Source organism: Ammospiza nelsoni, chromosome 3, assembly GCF_027579445.1.
Source record: "Ammospiza nelsoni isolate bAmmNel1 chromosome 3, bAmmNel1.pri, whole genome shotgun sequence".
In the NCBI taxonomy this organism is placed as follows: Eukaryota; Metazoa; Chordata; class Aves; order Passeriformes; family Passerellidae; genus Ammospiza; species Ammospiza nelsoni.
In genome coordinates, this window is record NC_080635.1 from 77,272,924 (window position 1) to 77,299,184 (window position 26,261).

At 37.7% G+C, this 26,261-nt stretch overlaps 1 protein-coding gene across 1 annotated transcript; it reads right to left on the reverse strand.

Annotated features, from left to right (window-relative positions):
• Positions 1-4,781: 4,781 nt before the first annotated feature.
• Positions 4,782-24,508, reverse strand: DDX1 (DEAD-box helicase 1). The gene is made up of 26 exons (XM_059468817.1): positions 24,475-24,508; positions 22,503-22,554; positions 21,561-21,624; positions 21,034-21,063; positions 20,727-20,823; positions 19,204-19,251; positions 18,991-19,074; positions 17,563-17,646; positions 17,070-17,146; positions 15,759-15,831; positions 15,570-15,646; positions 14,747-14,861; positions 14,116-14,254; positions 13,032-13,092; positions 11,808-11,906; positions 11,035-11,124; positions 10,247-10,435; positions 9,173-9,224; positions 8,597-8,743; positions 7,862-7,953; positions 7,286-7,358; positions 6,786-6,858; positions 6,627-6,669; positions 6,306-6,401; positions 5,436-5,556; positions 4,782-5,103 (listed from the first exon to the last, which is right to left on the reverse strand). The coding sequence occupies exons 1-26, from the start codon at positions 24,488-24,490 to the stop codon at positions 4,973-4,975; spliced, it is 2,223 nt and encodes a 740-aa protein (XP_059324800.1). The 5' UTR covers positions 24,491-24,508; the 3' UTR covers positions 4,782-4,972.
• Between the last annotated feature and the right edge of the window lie 1,753 nt (positions 24,509-26,261).

The window sequence follows — 26,261 nt, forward strand, 5'->3', positions numbered from 1 at the left end:
CCAACAAGGCATCTGTGGAAGGATGGTTTTAATTGATACCATCCAAATCTTCTATGAGCAACAATCAACAAACAGACGGAAGTTACCACTGGACAATCCACAACATTGCAGTGCTCTCCAAAGAGAGCAAACTGAAGAGGAAACACAGTTTAGGAAATGTAAGGACTATGATGTTTCCATGTGTGTTAGAGTTTTTAAATTCAGCTCTGTTTTACACAGAGGATGGTTTAGGTTGTCCAAACACAAGCTTTTCATGCTGTTTAGACAGGGTACCTGAATTTTCTGTCTAGTACTGGCAGGTCCAACATAACACCTACAGAAAGGAGACCTGTAATTTCTGGAGAGGCAAGATTATCCTGTCACCCACAAAAGTGTCAGCTCAATGTTAGCTAGAATCTGAATTCCAGCAATCTATTCTCCATGTATTAAGTTAGCTGTTTGTATTTTTAGTTTTTCTGCTAAATAATAAATGAAGAAAATCCCTTCAGGACAAGAGAAATTTTCTGCTACACACCCTAGGCACTCCAGTAAGCAGCAGTACTCAGCAGTCATGGGATACACTTCATGAATGTACCTTTATGTTCTCCCATAATAACAACCATTATGAAAAAGACAAATTCATTCACGTGCTGAGTATCTTGAAACAGCATTTAACATATTACTGCTGCAAAGATATTACGACAATTCTTGCCAGTCTTGGCTGACATTCAGCTGATTGCTACACCTCTTTACCTCAGTTTTTCCATCTGTGGATCTGGACACATTTTTTAGAAATCAAGAGATATAGACAAAAATCACTGCAAGAAGCAGAGTGAGTTTTAGACAAATTTTAATAAGAAATGATAAGGACCCTGCTCATCATTGCCTAAATGCCTTAGTTACTGCAACAAGTAGCAACTCTGAAAAGTAGCAACTTTTTGCTTTTAAACAATGAGTAGAAAAAGCATTATTAGAGAACTCCTTACACAAGGTTTCAATCCCCCTCACCTCTTGTATAACTTCATTTTGTCAACAGACAAGGGGTGGTGCAATTGCAGAGATAAAGGGTTTATCACATTCTCCCTAGCTGTTACACTTTTCCCTAGCTACAGAGGTGTAAGGCAGCAGGCTACACAATTCTTGGCAAAGTTCATCCTTCGAATCTTCCACCTATTTTTCCTCTTTCTTACATATACCTAATCTAATCTACTTGAGATGCAGCTATTTTGCTAACTGGCTTAAGCAGGAGCCCAGTTTACTGCATTATTTGGATTCACATATGGTAGTGACCACAGGCCAATTACCTCTTCAAATAGACCAGGCACGTTTATTTGTGTGTGTGATTCCATAAACATGAGAAGACTGAAGTACAAGTCTGTGTTGCCAGCAGCAATTTTGTCTGCTTTCACAGTAGCAAAACAGAACCATACTTAAAGCTAAGAGACCAGCAAACTCCTCCTACCTTTGGAGCTTGCTAAAAGGGGCCCCAGCTCAGCAGTTTGGACACTGAGTGGCAAACACCATCTGTATCCTTTTCCCTTCCATAAAAGGAACCTTTATAGGAGTGTAAAGGAAAACAAAGAAAGATTACTACTAGTAGTTATAAATGAATAGTTAATCATCCAATAAGAATGTGAGTTCTCTCAAAGACATTGTGCTAAAGCAAATTAGTCAAAAATACAAAGCTATTGAACAAGGGTGCTCCAGTAAGCAAGTAATAAACTCAAGAAACCAAACAAAAATATCTCCCTAAATCAACTTTATAGCTGTTATTAAAATATAACTAGTTAAAAAAAAAAAAGGTTAAAACTAGAATTTGTTTTTTTTTTTTTTCATTTTACTCAGGCTAATCTTGAATTTCTCTTTCCTTCCTTTTGGTCAGGAAAGCTGAAGCACAGCAAGAGTGTCTACATAGGATTTGCTTACACAATTTTAAAACCAGTAAATGCAACAAATATTGCCAGGGGCACTGATGAAAGCCTATTTTTTGTTTCTTTTTTCAGTTCGCAAGCCCTAGAAATCAGCACTGAGAAGAAAAATAAACACAGTTTTGACATGTACAGTAGCAAGAATTAGCTTTGTACCCAGACAAGGAACAAGCCCTTTAAAGCAGAAATTCGTGGATTAGCAATCCGAGCAGCTCACATTGCATGTTTTTATTCAAGCTGCGACAAGAAGTCAGGCAGTGAAGCAAGGGCCCTTCATTGTGAGAGTGCGTTCCACACAAACAGCTCCAACAGCTTTAAGTTCTTTTTAGTTTAGGAGTTTGTTTGTTTCTAAAGAGAAAAAAAAAAAAAAAAAAAAGATAGGGAGAATGTAATTGACCCAGTTGGGAGCAGCAGGCTGGGATAGGAAAGGGGATACGCGAGACGCGAGCACCACCACGAGGCGGGCAGGGCTGAGCGCGGTGCGAGCGACCCTCGGGACAGACAGACAGACCGGCCGGAGCCCCTCGGGACAGACAGACAGACCGGCCGGAGCCCCTCGGGACAGACAGACAGACCGGCCGGAGCCCCTCGGGACAGACAGACTGCCCCGGCCGGGCACGAAGCACACGCGTGCCCAGCAGCACCTCGGGCAGATACCTACGAGATGCGGACAAAAATCAGCTAACCTGATTTCTCCGAGAGAAATTATTTTTTCCCAATCACTTGGAGCATTCCAATGAGATGTACAGCATCACCTGATTCTGATTTTTTTTTCCTTGGATAGCTGTTGGCTTTTGACATCCAGTACAAAAATATCTTCATAGCTTTGAGTGGTGTGAAAGCAAGTCAGTGCTTGGTTCAAGAGAGGCAGTTAAAGCTTTTAACTGGAATCATGCCAGTCTATCTTGATATGCCTTATCACTTCCTGTAACCAGGTATAAAGGCATGTTCATTCCCAAATAAAAACAACAAGAGGCAGGAAACATCATATCAGGGAAAATTGTCTGCACTTAATTCAGTGTAATTTCATTCAACTTGTTATTTTATTTTGGTTTTTAAGATTTTTAATAGCCATACTTGCTTTCTGGAAAAAATATCAAGTTTTCCAGTAAGTCCATCTTACTGGTTTAAGACAGCAGTAACTGCAAGTAAACCATCTTACTGGTTTAAGACAGCAGTAACAGCAGTACCTGTCAGATCCCTCCAATTGCTAGTTTATATGCCATCTGATCTAAATACTTTTCCTAGAGATTACTGATTATGGCAGTGGGGATTTTCTGCCATTTAGCACAAGATACATTTAAGTTCTTGACATCTCACAACCTTTGAAGTCTCTCAACCAGAAACTCCCCTGTACCTCTTTCATCCTACTACATTTGAAGGCATATCAGCAAAACTCTTCTGAAAGCAAGTATACATCAGTCCAGTGTAGTAATTTCAGCTCCAGCACCAATACAAAATTTAGGTAAGAATTGGCATGCCTAAATTATATGCCTAAAGTAATTTTCTTTTTTAGCACCATTTTTTTAGCCCTAATTAATCATGATTTGTAATTTCGATACTGAACAGCAAATCTTGAAAGATATCAGCACTTGGGTAACATATAGCAAATTAAGAATGTCACATTTCAACAAAAAGATCAATGCTCCTAAGACTTTGATTCCATCTACCTACCATTTCCCGTGATTTAGAAGTATTTGCCAAGATATATGTCTAAACTAGATGAAACTGGTTTTAATCTTAGCTTCAACTGGCAAACATGAATGTCTAATTCCTTCTGCACCTAAATGATTTTCAGCATTGCAATAAATTAATTTTGAAATCTGTCAATCCTAAATAAATCATTACTTTTGTCTGAAAGGACCAACACAACACGATAGAACTTTTCTTCCCAAATTCTAATGATAAGCATCCCATGTAATCTCCTCTCTCCTTGGGATCAAGTAACATCACTAATTTCTGTAAATGCAATACTTTGTTTAAATTACTGAGAAATCTATGGTTTTTATTATAATCCTTGGGTCTCTCAGTCTGTCCCCTTCCAGGTAACACTACAAATCATTATTTGCTCAACCTGAGTTTAAATTGATTGTCATTGCTTTTTCAAGGGGATGGAAAATTCTGTGAAAAGAGGACTTCACAAAGAAGTCAAAAGCTAACTTGGATTTGAGGGTGTCTGGCCTTCCCAATGACCTGAGATATTTGGATGACAATTTGCAGGCAAAGTCACTGAAATTTCTAATAATCATCAGAAGAGTCACTAGAGAAAAAAAAGCTAAAAAGAAATTCCAAGCCAGTCTGCAGTATCTTCAACTGAACAAATTCAACATGCCTGAAAGCAGCACAAGATGCATTAAATATTTCAGCCTATACTGCTGCATGAAAAAGCTTTTCCTGCAGTTTTATGAAATGCTTTGATACTCACACTGTATTCCCCTATGAATTCAAAAGTATTGTAGAAATCTTTGTAACAATATTGCTACAATATTGTACAATCCATTTCAGAAATATAAGAACAATTAACTGTGAGAAGTCTAGAACTATAGAATCAAAATGCAGTTATCAGCCTAGATGTAGGGGGTTTAGGATAACAAAGAGCTTCATCAAATACTTACTTGAGATCTGGGGTTTTTTCTTATTTAGTATGAATATAAACAGCTGTCAGAATGAATATGAATCTATCTTTAGTCAGCCCAGCATTAAAAATTTACAGTACACAAATAATTATATAATTTTAAATGTAAATAAATAGAAATATAAACTTCTCCTCCCATATTTGCCTAACTACCCTTGTACTTTCCATAAATTAAAAAAATCACACAAAGAATGATTCTGCAAATTAATCCTTTAAGGCAAAAAAAACAAACAAAACCATTTCATCTTTGACTTGTTTTATTTTAACAGCTTACTCAAAGTTAACAGTGCTGAACACTCTGTTCCTCATGCAAGAAGTATATTTAGTTTTAACTGCTTTCTAACTACCTCTACTCAGAGACAGTGTGGGATTTTTGCATTTGCAGGGCAGAGCATTTTTTAACTCAAGCCTTCTCTCCAGTGTGGCACAATCAGAATGTTCTGAACAGCTGGTTAGGAAGATAGCCAAGATGCAAGAAAGATGTCTGAGCCTCCTTTTCAAGGGCAGCCAACTCTTGTACTGTAGGTGCCAGAATATCCACATGGCCTTTATACAGTCCACCTGCCGAAAGAGATACAATCTAAATTACATGTTCAAAGTCACTTCAGCAGAACTAACAATGCCCAACCACAGTCATTCAGAGAGTTAATTACTTTATTAAAAAAAAAAAAAAAAAGCACAAAAAACCAGAACAGGTATACACATACTGTTGTCACTGGCAACCTATAGGCTGCATGTAACAAATGAGAGCAAAGAGCTAGCAGCCTTTTATAATCCATTTATTTATCACCTATTTTTTTTTATTTATAGTCTATTATTCTGTAGTGACACAGGAGACAACAAGGAAACTGAGCACTGCATAGCAAGAGAACTTGAGAGTAGTTCATCCTTACCTCCCAGAGCTCTCTTCTGCCCATATGTAACTTTCCCATCAAAATCATCCACTGGTACTTTTATGTCTGGTTCAACTTGGGCAATAGTGCAGTTTAAGTGTTCTTCAATCTCCCCCAGCAACTAAGAGAAAAAAAACCAAGAAGTCTTTAAGTACTCTTATGGTCCAAGACTAGTCCAACTAGTGTTCAGAACGGTCAGATTTGAGTAGTTTGGACAGGAATGGTACACAAAACAGTTTGGTCACAGATACAGAAGACTAACACCTTTTTATTAGCTCAGATGACACAACTTCATTTCCAATTTCAGTGTGGTTTTACCCTACCTAGAAGTCTTCATTTCATACACTACCCTACTTGCATGAATGAAGCTACTTTATAACACAGCTCATAGTCCAAGCTTATTTTACCACAGATGAGGTGTATTTGCCCTTCCTCATTAGAGAAAGAAGGCAAGTATTGCTTTTTAACATGCATTCATGGCTGGTACACAAATCCCAATGAAAACCTACTTAAGAGATAAACTATTTCCAGGCTAAAGAAACAACAGTTTTAAATGACAATTTCGCAACAAACCATCTAAACTAACATTCTCTTCAGGATATATATCTTAACAGACTTTGATTAGGAAGACTATAAGGAAACTGCAAGTAAGACTCCAACAACATTGGCTAGGAATATTAAAATAAATTTTTATAATTAAACAACTTACAGAACATGTAACTTGAAAAGTCTTCTAATTTCTTCTTTAAATGGAATCAAAGGTTACAAACACCCTAAGACTAGATTTGTACTTCAACTACACAGGTGAAACAGGAACTTTATTCTGGAGTCTGTTAGAGGAACTGGGGAAGATTTAAGCAAAATGCTTACCTGCATCTCATTGTACCATATGGTACAACCTCCTTCTTCCTTCAGCCTGGTGTTATAACACCCTTTTCCACGACTACTGCATACATGATACCAAACCTAGAAATAATGCAAAATGACCTCTAAACTTTGTGAAATAGTGTAGTACATTCATTTTGCCTAATTATAGCATGAAAAAGAATTCAGTAATCTGTTTATGTTCTCCTTCAATTAAGTAGGGACAAAAGAGCAATTTTTCAATGCAGGATAAGAAGGTCAGATAGCAGCTGGGGACAGAACCTCAGTAAATAATGTCTGTTCATCTTTGCTTTAGAGTATAATTACCTTTTCTTTTTCTTTTGCCACAAGGGAGATTGCCAAACCCATCCTGAAATATTAGGAGACAAGGGAGGGAGAAATGTATTTCAGTAACTATTGCCAACTTGTGAAACAACAACAACAAATCTCAAGAACACCTGGTGGCTGCTCTGAACACACACATACCTCTCAGCTCTGCCGACTCTCCCAATTCGATGAACATAGTTCTGTTTTTCATCAGGGAGTGTCACATTGATAACTGTGTAACACAGACAGTTCACAGAGAACACAAGATTTTTTTTTTAATGTATGAGCTAAGGTCAGAGATCAGACACCTAAAGTATTATTCTGATTGCTGCAATTCCTCTCCTTAGTCTATGTACATACTTTATTACAACAGTTACAGGTACAACCTGCAATAAAGGCTCTCACACTCTAATTGCTTTCTCTCTGATTATTTTTTGGCAAGAATGGAAAACCAAATTAATGATTCCCAAAAATGCCAGACAACAAAGTATTTGAGAACTTATGGTGAACAACCAAATTAAATATTGCCTAGTTTCAGCCTTTAACATCTACATCTCTTAAAATTATGCTATAAGCCATATTTATTTTAACTACTGGACAGGCACATATATTGAAGCTCCAGTGCAATTCAACAGGTTAAGTTTAAAAAACTATCTTACCATATGGTACACCATGAATATCAATTCCTCTAGCAGCAACATCTGTGCAGATCAGGAAACGGACATCTCCTCTCTGCAAAAACAGAGCTGTAATGAAGTGTGCTAAACACAGCAAGCAAAATCCCAAGTAATGAAATCATAGTCCTTTGCACTTCACCTTTAAGAACACTTCAAGTAAAGCATGAATAGTTTGGTGAATTTACATCCCTGTTTCTTTCCCCAGAACCATAAGGCAAACAAAACCAACAGTTTCATCAAAACTAAACTGTAATACTGAAATGTTTTTAAGTGACCAAGTACTAAAGACCTTAAAAACAAGTGTAATTACTATAGAGTTTAAAGTTAGGTTTTTATTTCAAAGTAAGCCTACTATCTTCTGAATTCAAACTCACAAAGGTCATACTGATTACTAGTGCAGATTTCCACCTACAGAAAATGTGCCTTACAATTTCACGAAGTGGGACATAGAGCATTTGAATGCAATTTAATTTAAATAGAGAACTAGGAACACAAATTAACATACAAATTCAGATATTGGGAGGTGAGGAAAAAGCCTTCAAGAATCTGCTGCATCACCTTAAATCTTTCCAGGTTTTGCTTTCTTTCTTGAGGTTTTCTATCACCATGCAGACAGACACATGAGAACTGATGTCCCTTCCTATCAGGGCCTGAAAGAATGTATATGCATTAATTACATCACATATAAACTATGACACAAAACCATATAGAACTGGAAAAAATTTCAGAGGCATTGTGGTTGAAAAAATACACAAGACAAGCAGTAATACACAATTTCTCCCTCCTCCCAAGAGCAGACCTATGCAGGCACTTTTCCTTACTCCTTCCTGTTTTAAGTTTCCTCGTTTCTCCAAATGCTTATCTTCACCTTCCTCCTCACACATTGCTTTCACTGTTCCTGTGTTTTCTTTCACATTTCTCCAATGTCTTTTTAGGTGTGAACATCTCTTCCCATGTCTCTTCCCCTTAATGACTATCAATTTTACTAGCATATTTCAGCAGAGGCACCATATATCTTCTCACTGGTTCAAATTTTGGTGCATGATGGGTTTCCATTCATTTCAGAACTATCTGGAACAGGTGCAAGACAGTTCATTGCTTTCACAAAGAGAACCCCTGCAGCTGTCTGCTACAAAACTCTGAATTTTATGCCCAGTCAGCATGCAAAAAAACTGAAGCACGATTTTTTTGTGCTGTGTCCCAGTACTCGTGATCTCTATCATACAAATTTGGTGCTGAAAAAACACAAAAGTGAGAAAAGTGAGCTGAGTTAGGCTGACATGAAAACATTACCTCCACCTTGCTGGATGAAGTATTGCTCCATATTATCACAGTCTATTTTAGTCCTGCAGAAGATAATGGCTTGATCCATCTTGTGCTCTTTAATTGCTCGAACAGTGTATTCTCCTTTTAGAATTTTAATAGCTTCAGACCACATTTCTAAATAAAAATAAAGAAGTTATTTCACTCAAATTGTTTAAAAACACGAAGAACCTTTGAATTGCATATCTTTGAAGTTCTCTAGCCTTCAAGTAGACAGTTAAACTTTCATTATTAGAGTAAGTAAGCTAAGCCTTCAGTTTCTACCTCTTCCTTCCACGCTCCTGTGCTCCAAGGTGACACAATACAGGAAGAATAAAAGCACTCGTTTCTTATACACACCAACAAAGACTTGCCTACAAATCTGCAATATATATATACAAGTCTCTTTCCCACTTCCCAGTTACAGAAACACGTTTCTCTTCAAGACATTGAGAATGTGGAAATAAAATTTTGGAGGAACATGACTCAAGGCCAGTATCTACTACAATTTACCTTTATTTCAAAACATTTACAAGAATGTCATGATTTCTTAGTGTTGCTCATTACCTGGAGTGTTGGCACCAGGCCGTGTATTGTCTTTTGCATGTACTTCATCAGTCTAGGAAAAACACAAACAAAAAAGCCCCCCAAGTCAGTAGCCCACTCTTCACAGAGAAATACTGAACTCCATTAACTTGTGACTAGGAAGAAGCAGAAGTTTAGAAGTAATCTTAGCATTCTGCTCTCCTATCAGCCATGTTTACCCACCTTTGGCTACAGGAAGGTCTTGTATTTAAGAATACAAAACTTATATTCATAAAAAAGGGCAATAAAACTATGTAGCCACTGGATAGGAAACACCTTTGAACAAAGTGAAGAATTGAAAACACGCAAACAAACCAGAATAAAAAGACTTTGTAAAATATAGTTAAATCACATTAATAGCAATTCCTTATCTTTTCCCCTACGCTAGCCTGAATCAGATATAAACTTAAAATCCAAAAGAAATAAACTCACACTAAGACTTAATGACAACACATGACAAACAGATGTTCCAAAGACAAAGAGATTAAGAAAAACCATAGATTTGTAACTGCATCAGAGTTGCCAAGAACAAAATATGGTTCCAGGTTATTCAGAACTTGAATACTAAAGACCTGAACAACCAACACCTTCTCATGTGAATAGGTGTCAGGTGTATGTAGAATCTGGAATCTCAAATGCAGTCTGATAAGAAATCCATTCCTGTAAAACCTGCTCATCTCACATGGGTTGGAGACAGAGCTACCTTATAGAATGACCCATCTTGGCAGGCTTATTCCCTCCTGGCAAGTCAGAAAAGAGATACTAAGTAGAGTTAGGCCACGGACCATTAGCTGTGAAATGAGTGAAAAAGCACAATGCCATGGTTCTCTAGTGCAAATCAGACTGTTACTCTATCAAGCTCCTCCTCAGTCATGTTTGTAACACTGAGCTGTTCAGAAACAGAGTTATGACACCACTGATATGATGCTGACTACCAGGGAACAAACCATTTCAGATTGAGTTGTTTCAATAGCCAGCAAAGATCCTTCAATATTAGGCCCCTGTTCTGAAGGTTAAATAAGGAAACACGGACAAATAACCTCAATTTTCACTTACTCTGATATGATTCTTGCCGAGCCTTTCCCAGAGTTTATCAGTTTTTGGATTTACAGGCACAACTACATGGTGTACAGTTTCAGGGACAGAATCTTCTCCTTTCAAATCTACCCAGGTAGGAAAATGCATGATTTTTTCGGATAGTTTTTTCACATCAAAAGAATGCAGGGTTGCAGAGCACACAATCACCTGAGAAGAAGAGAGTCACATGGACACCACTGAAGATAAGATCCTCCCAGTCCAAAAAGGTGAGAGTAGAACTGTATGAATGTTATATAGTTAAATAGCATAATATAGCAAAACAGAAACTGTTTGGATCTCCTCATCACAGGAACCACTCAGTTGGCAAGAGTCAGGCAACACAAAATAAGTTGATTAACTATTCTGTTACAGAGACCCAAAAAATTACTAGGAATAATGCAAAACTATTGAAAGCTGATGAATCAAGATTATTAATATGTTAGAAATCATAAAGTTTGTGTTCAGTCATGTTTGCTAGATTTATATATAAATAATTCAAAATAAATTGAAAACTCCTGAACACTAGGCTTCAACATCTAGGAAGCTAAAAATATTTTCACGGGCAATTACTGAACTCACTGAACACGCATTAGTTTTGGACAAGAGCTTTTGGGAACTCCAAAGAAGCATGCTCTATGCCAAATAATAGTCAACAACTGAAAGCAGAACACACAACACACCCCCAAAAATATTTAAGCAAACAAAACAAACAAAAAAAAAAAAAAAACCCACAACAAAAAAAAAACCAAACCACAAATATTTTATACCTGGAGTCTCTTTCCATCTGAGGTTATCTGAGGAATTTGACTATGGATTCTGTGTATGAAATCTGAATAACCTTGGAGGAGAAGGCCATCCTGTGTGGAGATGAAATAAAAAGAGATGAAGCTACAAATCTCCTCTCATTTCTCAGTCTTTACACTTGAGTTAGATAAGCAATACAACCCTTGTCTCAGAAGTTCCTGCTTTTAATTAGCTGGACAGGTCAATGCATAGCAGGGATATTATTACTAAGGAGGAAAACCCAGTAAAAATGTGGAGCACTTACATTATAGCTGCTGAGAAGCTCAGCAGCGACTCCTAGCTAACACCCCAAGGCATTTGATCTTTGTGAATATTCAGATGTACGACCAGAGATCAGAGAGATGCCCTTATTTCATAGCACATTCAGTACAACATTCACTGTCCTCAAGACCTGCTGGGTTAACTAACATTTATATTTTGTCTTTGTCCTTCGAGCTCCATGCAGTGGCAGGGACAGACTTCAGTATCTTGTAAATATAATTTGAAATGCATTTTCCTATCAGAAAAATTCTAAATAGATTTAACAGAGAGGCCAGAAGTGTGGAAGGGAAAACAAAAAAAAAAAAGTAGGTTACTATGGTTGCAAACAAGGAGAGGATTAAGGTGGAACAGTCCACAGGTACCTAACTGTTCCACTGAATTATCAAATACTATAGAATAATCATGTTTCACTTTTTTGCAATTATCATACTGCATTTAAGAACAGAATTTAAGTAGCACTCAGTTCTCTACATACAGCTTCATCCAGAACCAGGAATCTAACTTGAGATAAATTAATCTTCCCTGTTGAGACCAGGTCATCCAGCCTTCCAGGAGTTCCAACAACAATATCCACCTATGAAGTACATAAAGAGTATGAGTTGGTCCTGTAACTAACTAGAGACATGAAAAGTTTTATCTAAGCTTAACAATATGAAACAATTATTTTCTATTAATTATAACTTCATAAAATCCTAGAGTAATTTGTGTTGGAGGGATCTCTTGAGATTATCATTTGGTCTCCACTCCCCACTTTCACATGCAAATCAAGGACAATTTCTAGGTTACTTTAGGTAGCTGCCTAATACAATTTTCAGTACCCTTCTGGAAAGGGATCCTACAACCTCCTCTCTGGGCAACCTGCATTTTTGTTCTACAGTCATTTCATTAGCAGAATCTACCTTAGGGAGGAAGCCTTCCCTTTTTTGGGAAGTGCTGTGCCCATTTTTTCCTTCCCTGAATCTCAAGCTGTGTAATCTTGTTATCAAAAGCCAACAAACAGATTTGTTTTTAAATGGGGATAAATTTTTCTCAAGGTAGAAGGATACAAAATCTACCAACTACAGAAATAACTACAAATTTTGCCAGACAGAAAGGTTCACAATCAAGAACTTAGCAATCACATGGAAGTCGAATAATCTTCCAGTTCAAGTAGGCTTAACAGAAAATTTTTATTTTGGCAGCTAGAACCACTAGAAAATTTATCAACAGTGATGTGCTTTCACTTCCAAAAGTGAGTGTTAAATAAAAAACATGGCCCTGTTCACCCTACAGTGAGATTGAATCAATTGTACATTCCATGCTGCTGAAACCAGACCACTTCCTTCTATATAGGACTGATTTGTAGTGCAGGTTCATCTTGATAACTGCAGACTATTATTATTTACAAAAACAGGACAGAAGTTAATAGGAAAACTGCCTTGTTGTTAAAGAACAAATGGCAAACAATTGAACTTTCATTTTAAGATTTTCAGGAGTACTCAGGCTCCAAGAGAACTTAAGTGTATAGGTACTTGTATTGACATGGAAGTAAAGGAACAGCTGCTAGATGCTGCAACATGAGCTTCCTATCGACTGTACATTTTCGTTTTAACATGTTTATTATTCTTATTACCTGAGTTACCACCATTAATATCCTCTAGCAACATCATCAATTACTTGGAACCCAAACTAATAAATCATGAGAAAAAATACAACTTACACCTTGTTCCAGTACAGAGAGTTGATCTCTTGCAGCCACTCCACCAATAATAAGCAGTTCCCTAAAATTACATCAATATATTCGACATTTACCCATTTACTATAGTCAGAAGGTACACTTAGAATCAGTCTTCAGACAGATGTTTTTATTGATAGCTGACAATTAACAGCTCTGAACAGTAATTTCAAGAACAAAATAATAGAAAAAATTAATTTTGAAACTCATCCTTTCACATATACTGTACTTCAGTTCAAGTGAAACTTTGTTACCAAATTGTAATTGGATGTGATTATCATCGTTGTTTTAAGCAAATTAGCACCGTAACAAGTTTAATCTTACAAAAAATGTTTCTTAAAAATCTTGAAGATAATGTAACTTAGTTCACTAAAGTTTCCTGTGTCTTGAAAGTTAGAAATGCAAATAACAGTAAACTAAATTAATCGTTCATTGTAGCCTGCCCATTCCTATTGCTTAGTCCCAGCAATTCTAGCAAATGAACTCTTATAAACAGATCGCAGTTTAGAATTGGGAAATGTTTAAGTTTTAGAAGCACAGTTGTCTCTCAAAGCAGAGACAACTTAAACCCAAAGCAACTTACAGATGAATCATTTTTCAGAATTGCACCTCTACGATAATTTGTCCTGTAAGCACATTAATTAAAGAGAACAGACCCTGTATACAACTATTTGAGGGAGATGAAAAACAAACAAAATGAGGGGGTAGAGGGAGATGGGGGCATAGGAAAATGTTTAGAAGAAGGGCAGTAAGCAGATAATGTTTTTAACCAAGAGAAGCATGTGAAGTATCATACTAGTTATCACTGATAATTAAAAAAAAAAACCACCTACCCACCAAATTTCTTGTATGAGAAAAAGGCAGTCCACTGATAAAACATACCAAAACCCCCTAAGTGGTCTAACTGCAGTTGCATAGTCAGAAGTTTGGTTGGTAGCAGGTTATTACTGATATTATTATGGTTGCAGATTATGGTTCACTTACTACAAAGTGGAACCTACTCCCCATCTCCACATGAAGTTACAACCATGGAAAATACCACAAATGCAACTAACAAATTCACTTTTACCTTAATTTGGGATTATCAACATATTTTTTGAACTGCTTCACATTGTTCAAAGTTTGTTCTGCCAGCTCTCTTGATGGTTCCACAATCAATGCTTTTGGAGCATTTGGCAGGTTCTGTGCTTGAACGACTTGGGCATTTCCTAGGTGGAAAAAAAAAAATCACCATTAAGATAAACTCCATTCCTATTCTGGAATTTTTTACTGGAAACAGATCTGGATTTTCTATTAGTAATTAAAATCTAATAATTTTAAATGCTCCATTGAAAGGTGATGTGATTGCTTTCTCAATTATGAGTTACTTCAGAAAAATGATCAGAACTTACAAGTGGGTGTACTAGCCATGCAGGATAACCCATTGCATTGTGGAGCATAAAGACAGAGACATTTTTACAATAACAGTGTTGAAAAACTTAGCTGGACTTATTTTATGTGATATACTTCTAAATTCAAAATATTGATAACTATTGGTGGTTTAACAGTAAGAAAATCTGATATACTTTCAAAAAAGCATCAATATTTCTTCATTACTGCTGTATTTAAGATCTTTCTGATTGCAATTAAAGAGATTCAAAGATGCTCTGCAACATAATCTGAATATAGAGATAAGAGAAGTTTGTAAAAACCCAACCTACCTGAGTGTTGTGATTTTACAATACTACCCTCAGGAGCCTTGCAAAGGCCAACATAGCCATCTTTTGGTGGAAACTTGAAATCTTCTTCACCAAAATTGAATTTCAATTCGGCATTCTAGGTTTCAAAGAAGTTGTGTCATACACACAGATTCAAGAGACCACATAAAATGAGCAACAACTCAGTAATGAAAAAATCAGATTGACAAGGATATAAGCAAGGTCTTTTCTTCTCCCATCTTATACATTCCTCTTCCCCAAGTTGCTGGAACTTAAACTCCCAACCAAACACACAGAAAAAAGTCAACAAAAAACCCAAAGAATTTTTTCTGAACTTGTACATCTTTCTAACCACTGAAAAGATTTTTTGCTAAAACCTCTACTGCTTGAGAGACAGACTCAAGAAGATTAACTCAGAAAGATATAGTACTACCTTACAGTAATGTTAGAGTTCAGAACAAATGAAACAGGCTATCTGACTTTCAAGCTATTTGCTTGTATCAGTTGAATGGCAGTATACAATAGTTTATAACACACAACATAGCACTGTTATTAAGAATTAGTTGTCCATTCTACCTATAAATTCAAGATTAAAATTTGAATTTTAACATTTAGCTTAAATGTAAATAACTCAAAGCTATTTTATTACTTAAATGGTACTCAAAGCTACTTTATTACTTCAGCAGTGAATACTGGTAAACCAAAGAAAACTGACTTTACATGCACAACTGCAGTAACTGTAAGTGGCTATGCAAATTTTATACTTAAGTATAAACAAACCCGGAAAAATTATAAAAATCTTGGACATCTGCAATATTCCTGTTACCTTCAGTACACAAGCTGCAAAAAGTGCTTGGTTCCTTATATGTGGTGGGATTTCAAATGCAAGGCCAAGGTCCTTCCCTGAAAGTAGGGTTGGTTCAGTCAGACTCTGCAAGTGTGTGCATTTCTCTCCTTCCCTCCCCTCCAGAGAAAGCATCCAAATAAAATTCCAAACAAAGAGAATAAAACTTACCATTTTTGGAAAATTTTATTTGTCCTTTTTCTGTGTCTAGATAACAGCCAATTGTATCATGCATAGTGAACTCCTGCAAAAAAAAAAATGTTTGTGAAGCTAAGACATTTTCTGTGCATTAAGACAACTTAGTGCTCATATTCTGTCAGTTTTTAGTGTTCTCATCTCTCCCTAACAAATGCTGATTATTGTATAAGCAAGTTCAATTTATTTCAGTCAGACCATTGTAAATAGGACACACATTTTTATTTGGTTACAAGTCTTCAGTAAACTGCCCAACTGATCTTGATATTTAAACATTTATTACTGCTTAAAATTTACGTCAGAAACCGACACAATGGCAACAATACATTTAAGTAATTTACCTGGAAGTATTCTGCATTATGGAAAAGCACACTATCACATATTTATTAGCCAATGTAAATCTAAGCTTAGAACACCAAACATGACATCAGAAAACTGTATTTTAACTATAATAAAAGGCTAATGCTTGAAGATGACACTATATGAATATCATGTATGCTTAAGTGCTTTATTTTAGTAACTTAATCTGCTAATTTTAAAAGTATTCAATAACATTTATACATTATTAAGTGCTTCCAATCAGCAGCTCAAGAATCCCTGTTAACCAGGCTACAGTAGTCATAAAAGTTGCAGGTTTTATGACATTGTGGTGTTATTATCAACACAAAAAAATTAGAGTTTCTGCTTTAGTACTCATTTATTTATGTTTAAACATCTCAATTCCACTGCTACACTACACAAAATCCATTACAGATATTCCCAGCAGACACTTCAGAAGTGTACATTAAGGTAATGGCAAACCCAACTCAATAGCCAGAAGTAGTGCACTCTGTGTTTTAGTAGAAATTAATAATGCATTTTGACAGATTACAGAGTTGTGAAATTACTTCTATTTTAACTTCTAGTAAACAGAATATGATGCCCTCACTTGCATGTATATACAGTGTAAACATATGGGTTGATTTATTCAAGCTAAAGATGAAGTCAGTCAAGACAAATCTCAAGAGGTCAATTAACTTTTAACCTGTAACACACAGCAAAATTTTAACTTCTAAATAAGAGTCAATATAATTGCAGTATAACCACTATCATGTCTCAGCTTATAACTGTTTTGTTGAATCTTTTAATAAGCTTTTATGCAAAAATGCTTCAATGTTCCATTGCCCTTTTGCCCAGTGAGCCTCCCTTAGCAGTGAGCCCTATTTCAAAAGACAGTTGATTGTAACAGCACAAAACTAACATGCAAAACTTTAAAAAAGATTTCTGCCAAATGCAATTCAAGCTTACCTCACCATAGCTGTCAAATTGCTTGTTGTGAGATTTCTTACCAGTGCCACCAAATCCAAAGCCAAATTTATCAGTGCCTGAAGACAAGACAATAGGTTTTTATCTTTTGGTTGACACATTATGCTTTTTCCTTTTGGTATTAGCAACTGAAATTTCCAACACTATCACATAAACAAATAACACACAGTGCTAACCACTAACTTATGACCTGGATGTACACCAAACCAGATTTATTGATTTTACCAGTCTCCAGTCATCTTCATTAAAAATAAAAAAAAAAGCATGAAAGGCAGAAAGTCACAGCAGACAAGAAAGCACTGCCACAACCAAAGACTTCCCCTTACAGGAATTAAAATACTTATACAAAACATTTTCAACTCCCCAATATTGGGATCCTTCCCGAAGACTTCATTCTCTGCAACACTGGAACAGCACTCCACCCATTCTATGTCAATATAAAAACTACCTATAGGTTCTTCAGAAGGAAACTTACCCAGATCTAGTGAAGCCTGCATAGTTGACCAACCAACTCTGCACAAGCCTTGGTCATGACAGGAAACTTCATAGTAGTATTTGCCTTGAAAAGAAAAAGAAAGGATCTAATACAATACCCAAATTCATTAAGGTGGTTCAGTCTTGCTACTTCCAAGACCATACAAATCTAACATCCCAGTCCTGCTGAAAGTGCCATGAAATCCCCTACACTGTGTTTGTGTTTGTGTGAAAAGGTTGATTGTATACCTAGGTAGGAAACGAAGAAAGAGCAGGCAAAAGAGACTCACTGAGAAGTAGAGTGTGAAAGGCTCTAAAGGAGTGACAAGCAAGAGAGAAGTGGTCCTACTCAATGCACAGGACCTGATAAAACTCGGGACACAAGGTTCTGCAGAATCAGAACCAGACCAGCAGCATGCCCCAGCATCAACAACTCCTTGTGCCACTTGAAGAATATCCAGCTGGCTGTTATGTACACACAGACAACAGAAATATCTGCACACCCCATTAAAGGAGACTGTTTAGGGTCTTGCTGAACATGCTCCCAGAACCACTGGAGTATCAGGATGACTCTACTTCTGAGTCAAGTGTTAGGGTTGGCCTCTCACCTACTGCTACAACCACAGAACCAAGAAATTTTTGAACATCTGCATGAAGTCTGTGAGGAAACAACTCAAAGTACTGTGTGTATAGCCATTTCCTAAAAAAAGGCATTCTGATGAATATTATCTACAATTCTGCCTCCTGCAACTCAGTCTCCTATTGATGCCTGAAGATTTTTAGCTTTCTCTGCATACTTCATGTATTTGTAGCTTAGTAGAGTGTTAAATGCCTAGGTATAACTTCTAGTACTTTTCCAGTTCTCTTTGCAATAGGGAACAAACTGTTTGATACATTCTTAGAAGTTTTGTTTAGTCCTGCTTGTTAGTTTACCAAGGACATTTTATTTTGTACCACATATCGCAGACATAATAAAGGCAGAATCTGAGGACCAGGGGGAGGACTCCAATGGGGCAGAATCCAGGGGGAAGGGTTACCCAACCAACTGCTCCTCTATCTGGAAAATACTGGCTGGATATTCTAACTGTCCAATCTTATAAAACTATAGGAATCTAATTTGGGGTGTGGTTCTCACCATATTGTGCACCTGAAGGCTTTCAAGTAAATGTTTGCTTTTCTATTATAAGTTTAAGGTTGTTTGGGAAGATTTTGTTCTACTTTCAGGCATCACTATCAGGGAAAAGGTAATTTACAACACAAGGAGAACAAAACTGAGGTATATGTAACTTCCAAGTCTTAAGCTACTAAATTTGGTCAGATGGATAGAAAGTTTTTAATGCAACCATCTACATTAACAATGGCTGACCAGCAGGCATTTCAGCTGAAACTTTTCTGGAAGAGTATTCAAAACACATCACTTTATATGTACCTTTAGTCACTCCTCTAGTCGCTCTGCATCCATGCCATTCTTTTATTTCTCTGCTTTGACAACACAAACCATCCGATCCAATCGCTGAAAATCACAAGACAGTTTTAGTTAAAGAAGTTGCCTGCTTTTAAAAGAAAACTTCATGCATTCTTTCCTCTAGTTTATTCTTTTTTACCAAGCAGAAGTTCTCAAGTGAACAGCGGGACAACTCACCAAAAGCTGATCCTCTGTCATAGGGGTTCATTTGCCATTTATTGAGCACTAAGTTTGAAAGACAATAACAGAAAAAGCATTTAATCCACAAAGCAAGCCTGAGAAACTCAAATTAGAAGTGCAATTGTTTCTAGAGTGTGTGGCTCAATTTTCTGGGGAAATATTTTCATTTCAATGAAATTCATATAAGCTCAAATGAAGGCCTACAATCCGAAGGAAGGGCACAAATGCTTAATGCAAACGGATTCTATGGAAGTTTAGATTATTCCATTAAGAACACAGATTAAGTTACTTAAAATTGCAACTGCAAACAATGAAGACTTTTATAAAATAAGGTGCTTCACACAATCACCATCAAATTCAGATAGAAAATATCCAAAACTATATTAAGAAGAACAAATATGAAATGCATTATTTGCCATTTCTGTTCCAAGCTTACATTAAGGTATCCTTCAGGCTGTAAGCTAAAATGTCATTACTAAGGAGCTAAGATACATGCACATAGAATTTTTGACTTCATTTTTCATATGCCCAACAACATGCTATAATAAAATACATACATGACTTAAAAAAAAACCAGGTGCCATTTCAGTTAGGTTTACTGAGTGTATTTGTGCATTCATATTACATTCTCTCAAGGAGGATTTGATTTTAACTTTTTTAAAGTTGACTTTACTGTCACCAATGTAGCAGTAGTTATAATGATGACAACTTCTATAACATCTTCAGAGTGTTGTTTGTGTAAATACTGCTCATTTACATAAAACCCAATCTTATCAGTACCAAAGACTGGACATGGTTATTGGCTTTACAGTTTCAAGCCTAATTAAATTGATGCATAATAGACTCTCAAATACTGTGAGGATATTATCAAAGTTACAATCCATTCTATATGGGTGAGTTCCAGCCCTATGCATTTCCTGCTCAATTCAATGTTTACTAGAAGAAACAAGATTATCAATTATTCAATTCCAAACCTAGGCAGGTGCCAAAAGGAACACAACAGATCTACTCGGCACAGCAGAATTGAAAGATCCTACACTGTTATCCCAGCCACACAAAAATATGTTTGAGCCCAAAAGAGATTTCTGCTCAAGCTCACTTAAGAGGCCCAAACCAACTCCATGGTGTCATAGCTGGTCTCACCTAATCCTGCAATAGAAAGATATCTTTTAACTCCTTCTTTTAAGGTGGACTGCTACCACTTCACATCTTGCAAGGCATTCACCTAGTATGGGGCTTCCAGAAGAATGCTGGAAAGCCAGGTGTGGATCAGCCAGCCTCAAGCTGAAAACAAGAGCATTACTAAGAGTCTGCAGTCAAATGCACACCAGTTCTTCCCATGACTCCACCACTAAATTTATATTCTCTGTTTAATAAAACACTAAATGATGATATTTACATTACTCCAAATTATGGAAAAAATATTTATCTAATGGCAGGTTAACTTTACTTTTAAAAGTGACAAAATCAACACAAGTTAGCAGAATTTTTAATTTAAGGAGTGTGACACAAAAACTTACCTGCCCCTCCAGTTTTAATAGTGGCTTTTCCTTTCTTGCCTTCCATTTGGTCTTTCAGTGTTTCATAAACAATCTGGATAACTGGAATGCTGAAAGCCTAAAATGAAAAGTCACTTTCATTCCACAAGTTATACACTTATTTCCAGCCTCATTTTTGGGTGCAATACCCACAGCCAGAAATACTGAAATACATTCCTACATATATGTTGGTAAAGACTATTACCAAAAATGCTTAAACATATATAAACATTCTTCCTGCATTCCTTAAAGACTATTACTTTCTGCTAATATAAATTTGATTACTTACACCAGTTTTTCCACTCCCGGTTTCAGCAGCCTATAGGAAGAAAAACACAAGAGTTTTACCAGGACTGTAAGGTCTGTTCTAGAATTCTGTTTTGATAAACTAAGTTTATTTTCTAGGAAGTATTATTTTGGCTTATGGAATGAAGAAGACAGAGAACCATAAAAGACACGATGAACAAGGCATACTAGTCTGATACTTTCAAGACTATTGATACTGCAGCATTGGCTTGGGCAGTATCAGCCATGTTCCATACAGAGCTGGGTCAAGTATTTACAGCCAAAAGGAGCAGATGAAATCAGACAGCCCTCATTTATGTGACAGTGCCTGTCAAGAAGCCAAAAAATAAAGCCAAAAAATTTCATCTGCAAGAACAGCCAGAAACACACTAGTAGCTCAAAGAGAATATACTTTCTATTGAAGCAGGACAGGAGAGCAAGTCTAACTATGGACCCATCCAGAAAATTCACCACACAAACAACAACTGAAAGACACAGGATTTCTAAGAATAGGCTACTCTGCCTACATACCATAAGCACATCACCACCTCCTAAGATCAACGGGATGGATTCTGCTTGGATATCTGTAGGGAGACTACAGGAAAGAACTCATTAACACAAAAAAATGTTCTACATCAATAGAAAAAGAAATTTTCGCTTATCTAGAAATTCACAGAAACCAAATCATCTGCAAGATAAAGCAGGTAACTGCTATTTCTCCTGGCTTGCAGTGGATTCAGCTGCATCTTGGTAAGAGCACTACATTTCACATCATTATGCTAAACTATAAAAAACCCCCTTATTAACTATATATTCCTTGTCTTCTTTTCTTCAAACGAGTTTTTCTTTAAAGCCACTTATGCTGACCTCATTTACATGATTCCTGTACAAAACTGGAAGAAAAAAATTAAAGACAACTAAGCTCAAACAGCATTTCCAGACAATCACAGCTAATTAATATTCATATGAGAAGAACTACATACATTAAGTTTGTCCATACTGACAACTTTCTGAATGACAATTCAAAACAAACTCTGAAGTAAAAACATGTTGGCCAAACAAGTAACCAAACACAAGAATAACAAATTTTTTACAAGACTGACACACATGCGCTAAGTTTGAGAAACACAATCATAGATCAGTCTGGAAAACATGCACTAAACTAGCATTCATTATGTGACAGTATTTCATCTAATAACCCCATGATACATATAAATAAAGCAGAGAGGCTTCTGTGAAACAAAAGAAGTCAAGCACAAGCAGTGACACTCTGCCTGCCCAAGGTTAAATGTCAGAGCTGCAGTCACAGTTTGTGCTCTTCAGTCTCTCACACTGCAGAGAAGCATGAGAGATGCAATGACAGTTTAAGGAAAACACACATCCAATTTGCTTTAATGTGACAGCAGAGGTGCTTTAAAAAGCATGTCATACATTGCTGAAAGGCAAATTAGAGTTTGCCACACTCCTACTTACAGCCAGTCCATCTCCTCCACTGCTTGAGCTATCTCAGGCATAACACCCATTTCTGTAAGACAAGCAAAGAAGGATCAAGCAGTGTTATTAACCTCACATTGCCCAAAGATTGCCAAGCATCAACACTTCCAGCTACAGACAGAACCATGGAAAACCACAGAAACCAAAAAACATGCTGTTTAGGGCAACAGCATGTGCAGCCTTCACTCCAGCACCCACTGATGGAGACGTTCTCCCTCCCTCACAGGCAGCTTTGAGAGATGTCCCCACTCAGAGCAGAGTAAGTCAGGCACACACAGGGCACAGGGGCAGATACAGACTCAGCAGCAAAGTGAACACACTGGGAACAGAGCCCCATTCCAAGGGCAAGGTATTTATCTATGCACCTCTAAGGAAACTGCCTATGCAGACAACAGGTCAGACTTTGTAAATCACAAATACCCAACTTTCCCTACGGCTGAGGTGCAAACAGTAGAAAAAACCTGATCCTCTAAGGACTCAAGTTCACCAAATCTCGCCTGACAATAAGAACACAAGGCTTTGATTTTGACAAAGTTATTAATGACAGCCATCTTTTAAAGTTTTTTTCTTGGAAACCCTTCTGGCAAGCTCATCTCAAGGTCTGATGGTTGTACCTCAGACACAAGTTAAACATGGAGCAACATGCTTGTACATTGATGAACAAATCCTCTGTACTTAAAAAGAAAACAAAACAAACTTGCAGCTATTCAATACAGGCAAGAGGAAAGCAAATCCTAAGCAACCCAAATGCTGGTACCATCAAAATTACAATTTATCTGTTGGCTATCTCCTTGGGTATACATAAGGTTACTCTAAATCAATTCCTTCAGCTACAAACATGCACCCTTATGAGCAGAGGTTTCACACACTGGCCTCTGCACTGCCACATGCTTGCCACAGCAAGCACATGCACACACACTGAGCTGGGCTGCTGCAGGTGGGTGTGCACAGCCAAAGATGATTATTATTATTATTATTCCACTTGCTATAATACAAATGCTGTAAGAAATGTGTTTTATTTGTAATGTGATTGCAGGAAGCTTTAATATTTTCAAGTGCTGGACTCTAATCCTACAAAAGTAGACAATCCACACAAGCAACAAAATCAATAGCAATCAAAACCAATTCCTACTAATTCCAAGTTGGAAACAAGTCCATACTTTTTTTTTTCCCATATACTTCCAACTCACACAGTTTAATTCAATATAAAGTACACAAATTTAATCAAACAATGACACCATGACATTTTCCTCAACTACATCCAAATTAATCCAAACTGACCTCTAGATCTTGGGAAGAAGCTTCAGCATTTCCCCCCCATGATAAGATGCAGGAAGTTCAGTTAAAAGGAACAAATTAAAAACCCATATACATTAAAACTTTACAGAACTCTGATCTTGGCTGGCTGCCTAGTTCTACAAATATCTACATGGGGAAGGGAACACAAAGAGTGAGGCTTCCTCCTTTAATAATAAGCTTTTGGATTACAGTTTACTATTATATACACCTATATGGTTTATATAATATATATAGTTTGCTAAACCGTATCGCCAAGCAGCGCTTCTCTTACAAAAAGCCAGTTATTAGCAACTGCTATACAGAGAGTAGTTATGATAAACCTCCTGTTACTGAAACCAGCCAGCATGAGGAACGAGCCTAACTTCTAAGCAGCCCCTTTGCTAGATGCGCATATGCAATAAAACCTGCCAAGCCATTCCGACATCAACTTCTCACAGCCTACAGAAGGCCGAGAACACGGGGAGAGGCACGCACATCCCCCGCAGGCCTCGCAACCTCCAGTCTGATCTATGGTCAGCCACACACCCTATCGCGGGCCAGGCTGGCAGGGCGGCCGAGGAGCTTCCACGGTGCCTCAGGGAGCCCGGGAGCCGGCGGGCAGAGGCGAGAGGCTCCCCCAGGGCCGAGAGGCCGCGGCCCCCGCGCCACGTACCCGAGAACGCCGCCATCTTCGCCCCGGGAGCGCCACGAACACCGCAGCGCGCAGGCGCGCGGCCCGGCCTCCGCTTTATGGGGCCGGGTGGGCGCAGGAGCCGCCGCGCCGCGCGTTCCGCCCCGGCCCGTGAGCGCCCCCGAGTACTGACGGCCCAAGGCGCCTCAGACTGAAACACACCGCATATACACGAACAAGGATACTTTATTCGCCAGGTTTTACAGAAACTTCTCCAAATTCTGCACCATCTTGTTCTAGGGTAACTTCTACTGACATTAAACGCAAGAACCTTCGGGGTTTTTTAAAAAACAGAATGAGATTGCAAGTGCAGAAGTGCAGCTTCTACAGTTACATCAGGAGCCAATGGTGCATTTGTCTGCTAAGTGGAAGGCACGGCATGAACCATTGCCTACTGCTTTCCACTGTGAAACACAGCCTCAGTCCTTCTGAAGGCAGCATGAGACACAGACACATCTGGGTCAAAAGCAAAAAAAAACCAAATCAAGCATCTCTGACAACGTAGTTCTCTTGGGTACTGTGTTGCAATTTGAATACTGGTTTTGTCCAAATAGATTGTTTCAAAATTTTTTTTAAACTTGCTGAGCGCCACTAGCTGTTAACTTACACTGTAGAAACTGGTATCATGCAGAGAAAAATACAGCAGGGTACTTTATACCCTTCATACCAGGCTGTTTGCATTGCAACGGTTTCTCATGTATTAATAATTCCTTTGGGAGTATCTTCCTTTGATGTGCCTCTTTTCTTTCACTATTATTCGCTATATCTGTCAATCATTAGTTTGTTGCTTTCAGGTAAATGACAAAACTAGAGATTTTTTTTAAAGGCACAGATGTGAATAATGCACAGATTCAACCATGACTAAGAAAACCAGTTTATAGGCAGACCTTGATATCAATATATAGTGCTGCTTGTTAGTGTGGAACGTGGAGTGTAATTTACGATACATCTCCCACAATTCTTTGAAACTTACAAACAAAATGTTATACTATTTACTATTGCTTTACAAGCTACATTGTCAAATATAGTTAAAAATATAGAAACAGCAAAAAGGCATTTTTTCTCAGTAGTTGTTTCTTCTTGAAGTCTTTCCCAAGCATGCAACAGAGCTTTCATATTGCCCTGAATCTCTAGTTTCAAAATTTGAATTTTTGTTTAACCTAATTCTAGGATACACAGTTGCCTACAAGAGCTTACTAACACAAGAGAAAATTGGACTGCAGGAGCAGAAGTGTCAGGGTGTGAAGTAATTTTATTTCTATTTTACAAATGCTTTATAAAGTCGCAGGAAAGAGGCTGAAACATCAGTTCTTTCACAATTATTTCACAGAATCAGATTGGGAAAGATATCTGAGATAACTGAGTGCAACCTGTGATGGAACACCACCTGGTCAACCGGACCATGGCACTGAGTGCCACGTCCAGTCCTCTCTTAGACAGCTCCATGGACAGTGACTCCACCAACTCTCTGGGCAGCCTATTTCAATGTTTAACAACTCTTTCTGTGAAGAAATCCTTCCTGGCGTCCAACCTGAATCTACCCTGGTGCAGCTTAAGCCTGTCGGCTCATCCTATTGTTTCTTGCCTGGGAGAAGAGACCAAACCCCTCTGGCCTGGCTCCAGCCGCCTTTCAGGTGGTTGTTCAGAGCGTTAAGGTCTCCCCTGAGGCTCCTTTTCTCCAGGCAAACACCCCCAGCTCCCTCAGCCGCCCCTCATCAGACTTGTGTCCCAGAGCCTTCCCCAGCTCCCTGCCCTGCTCTGGACACGCT

Coding starts and splice junctions, on each gene's coding strand:
- DDX1 (XM_059468817.1), bottom strand. Junction 19,252..20,726: donor TATTAAAACTGGAGGGGCAG/GTAAGTTTTTGT, acceptor TTTCAAACTTAG/TGCTCAATAAATGGCAAATG. Junction 15,832..17,069: donor AATTTGACAGCTATGGTGAG/GTAAGCTTGAAT, acceptor TTTTTTTTGCAG/GAGTTCACTATGCATGATAC.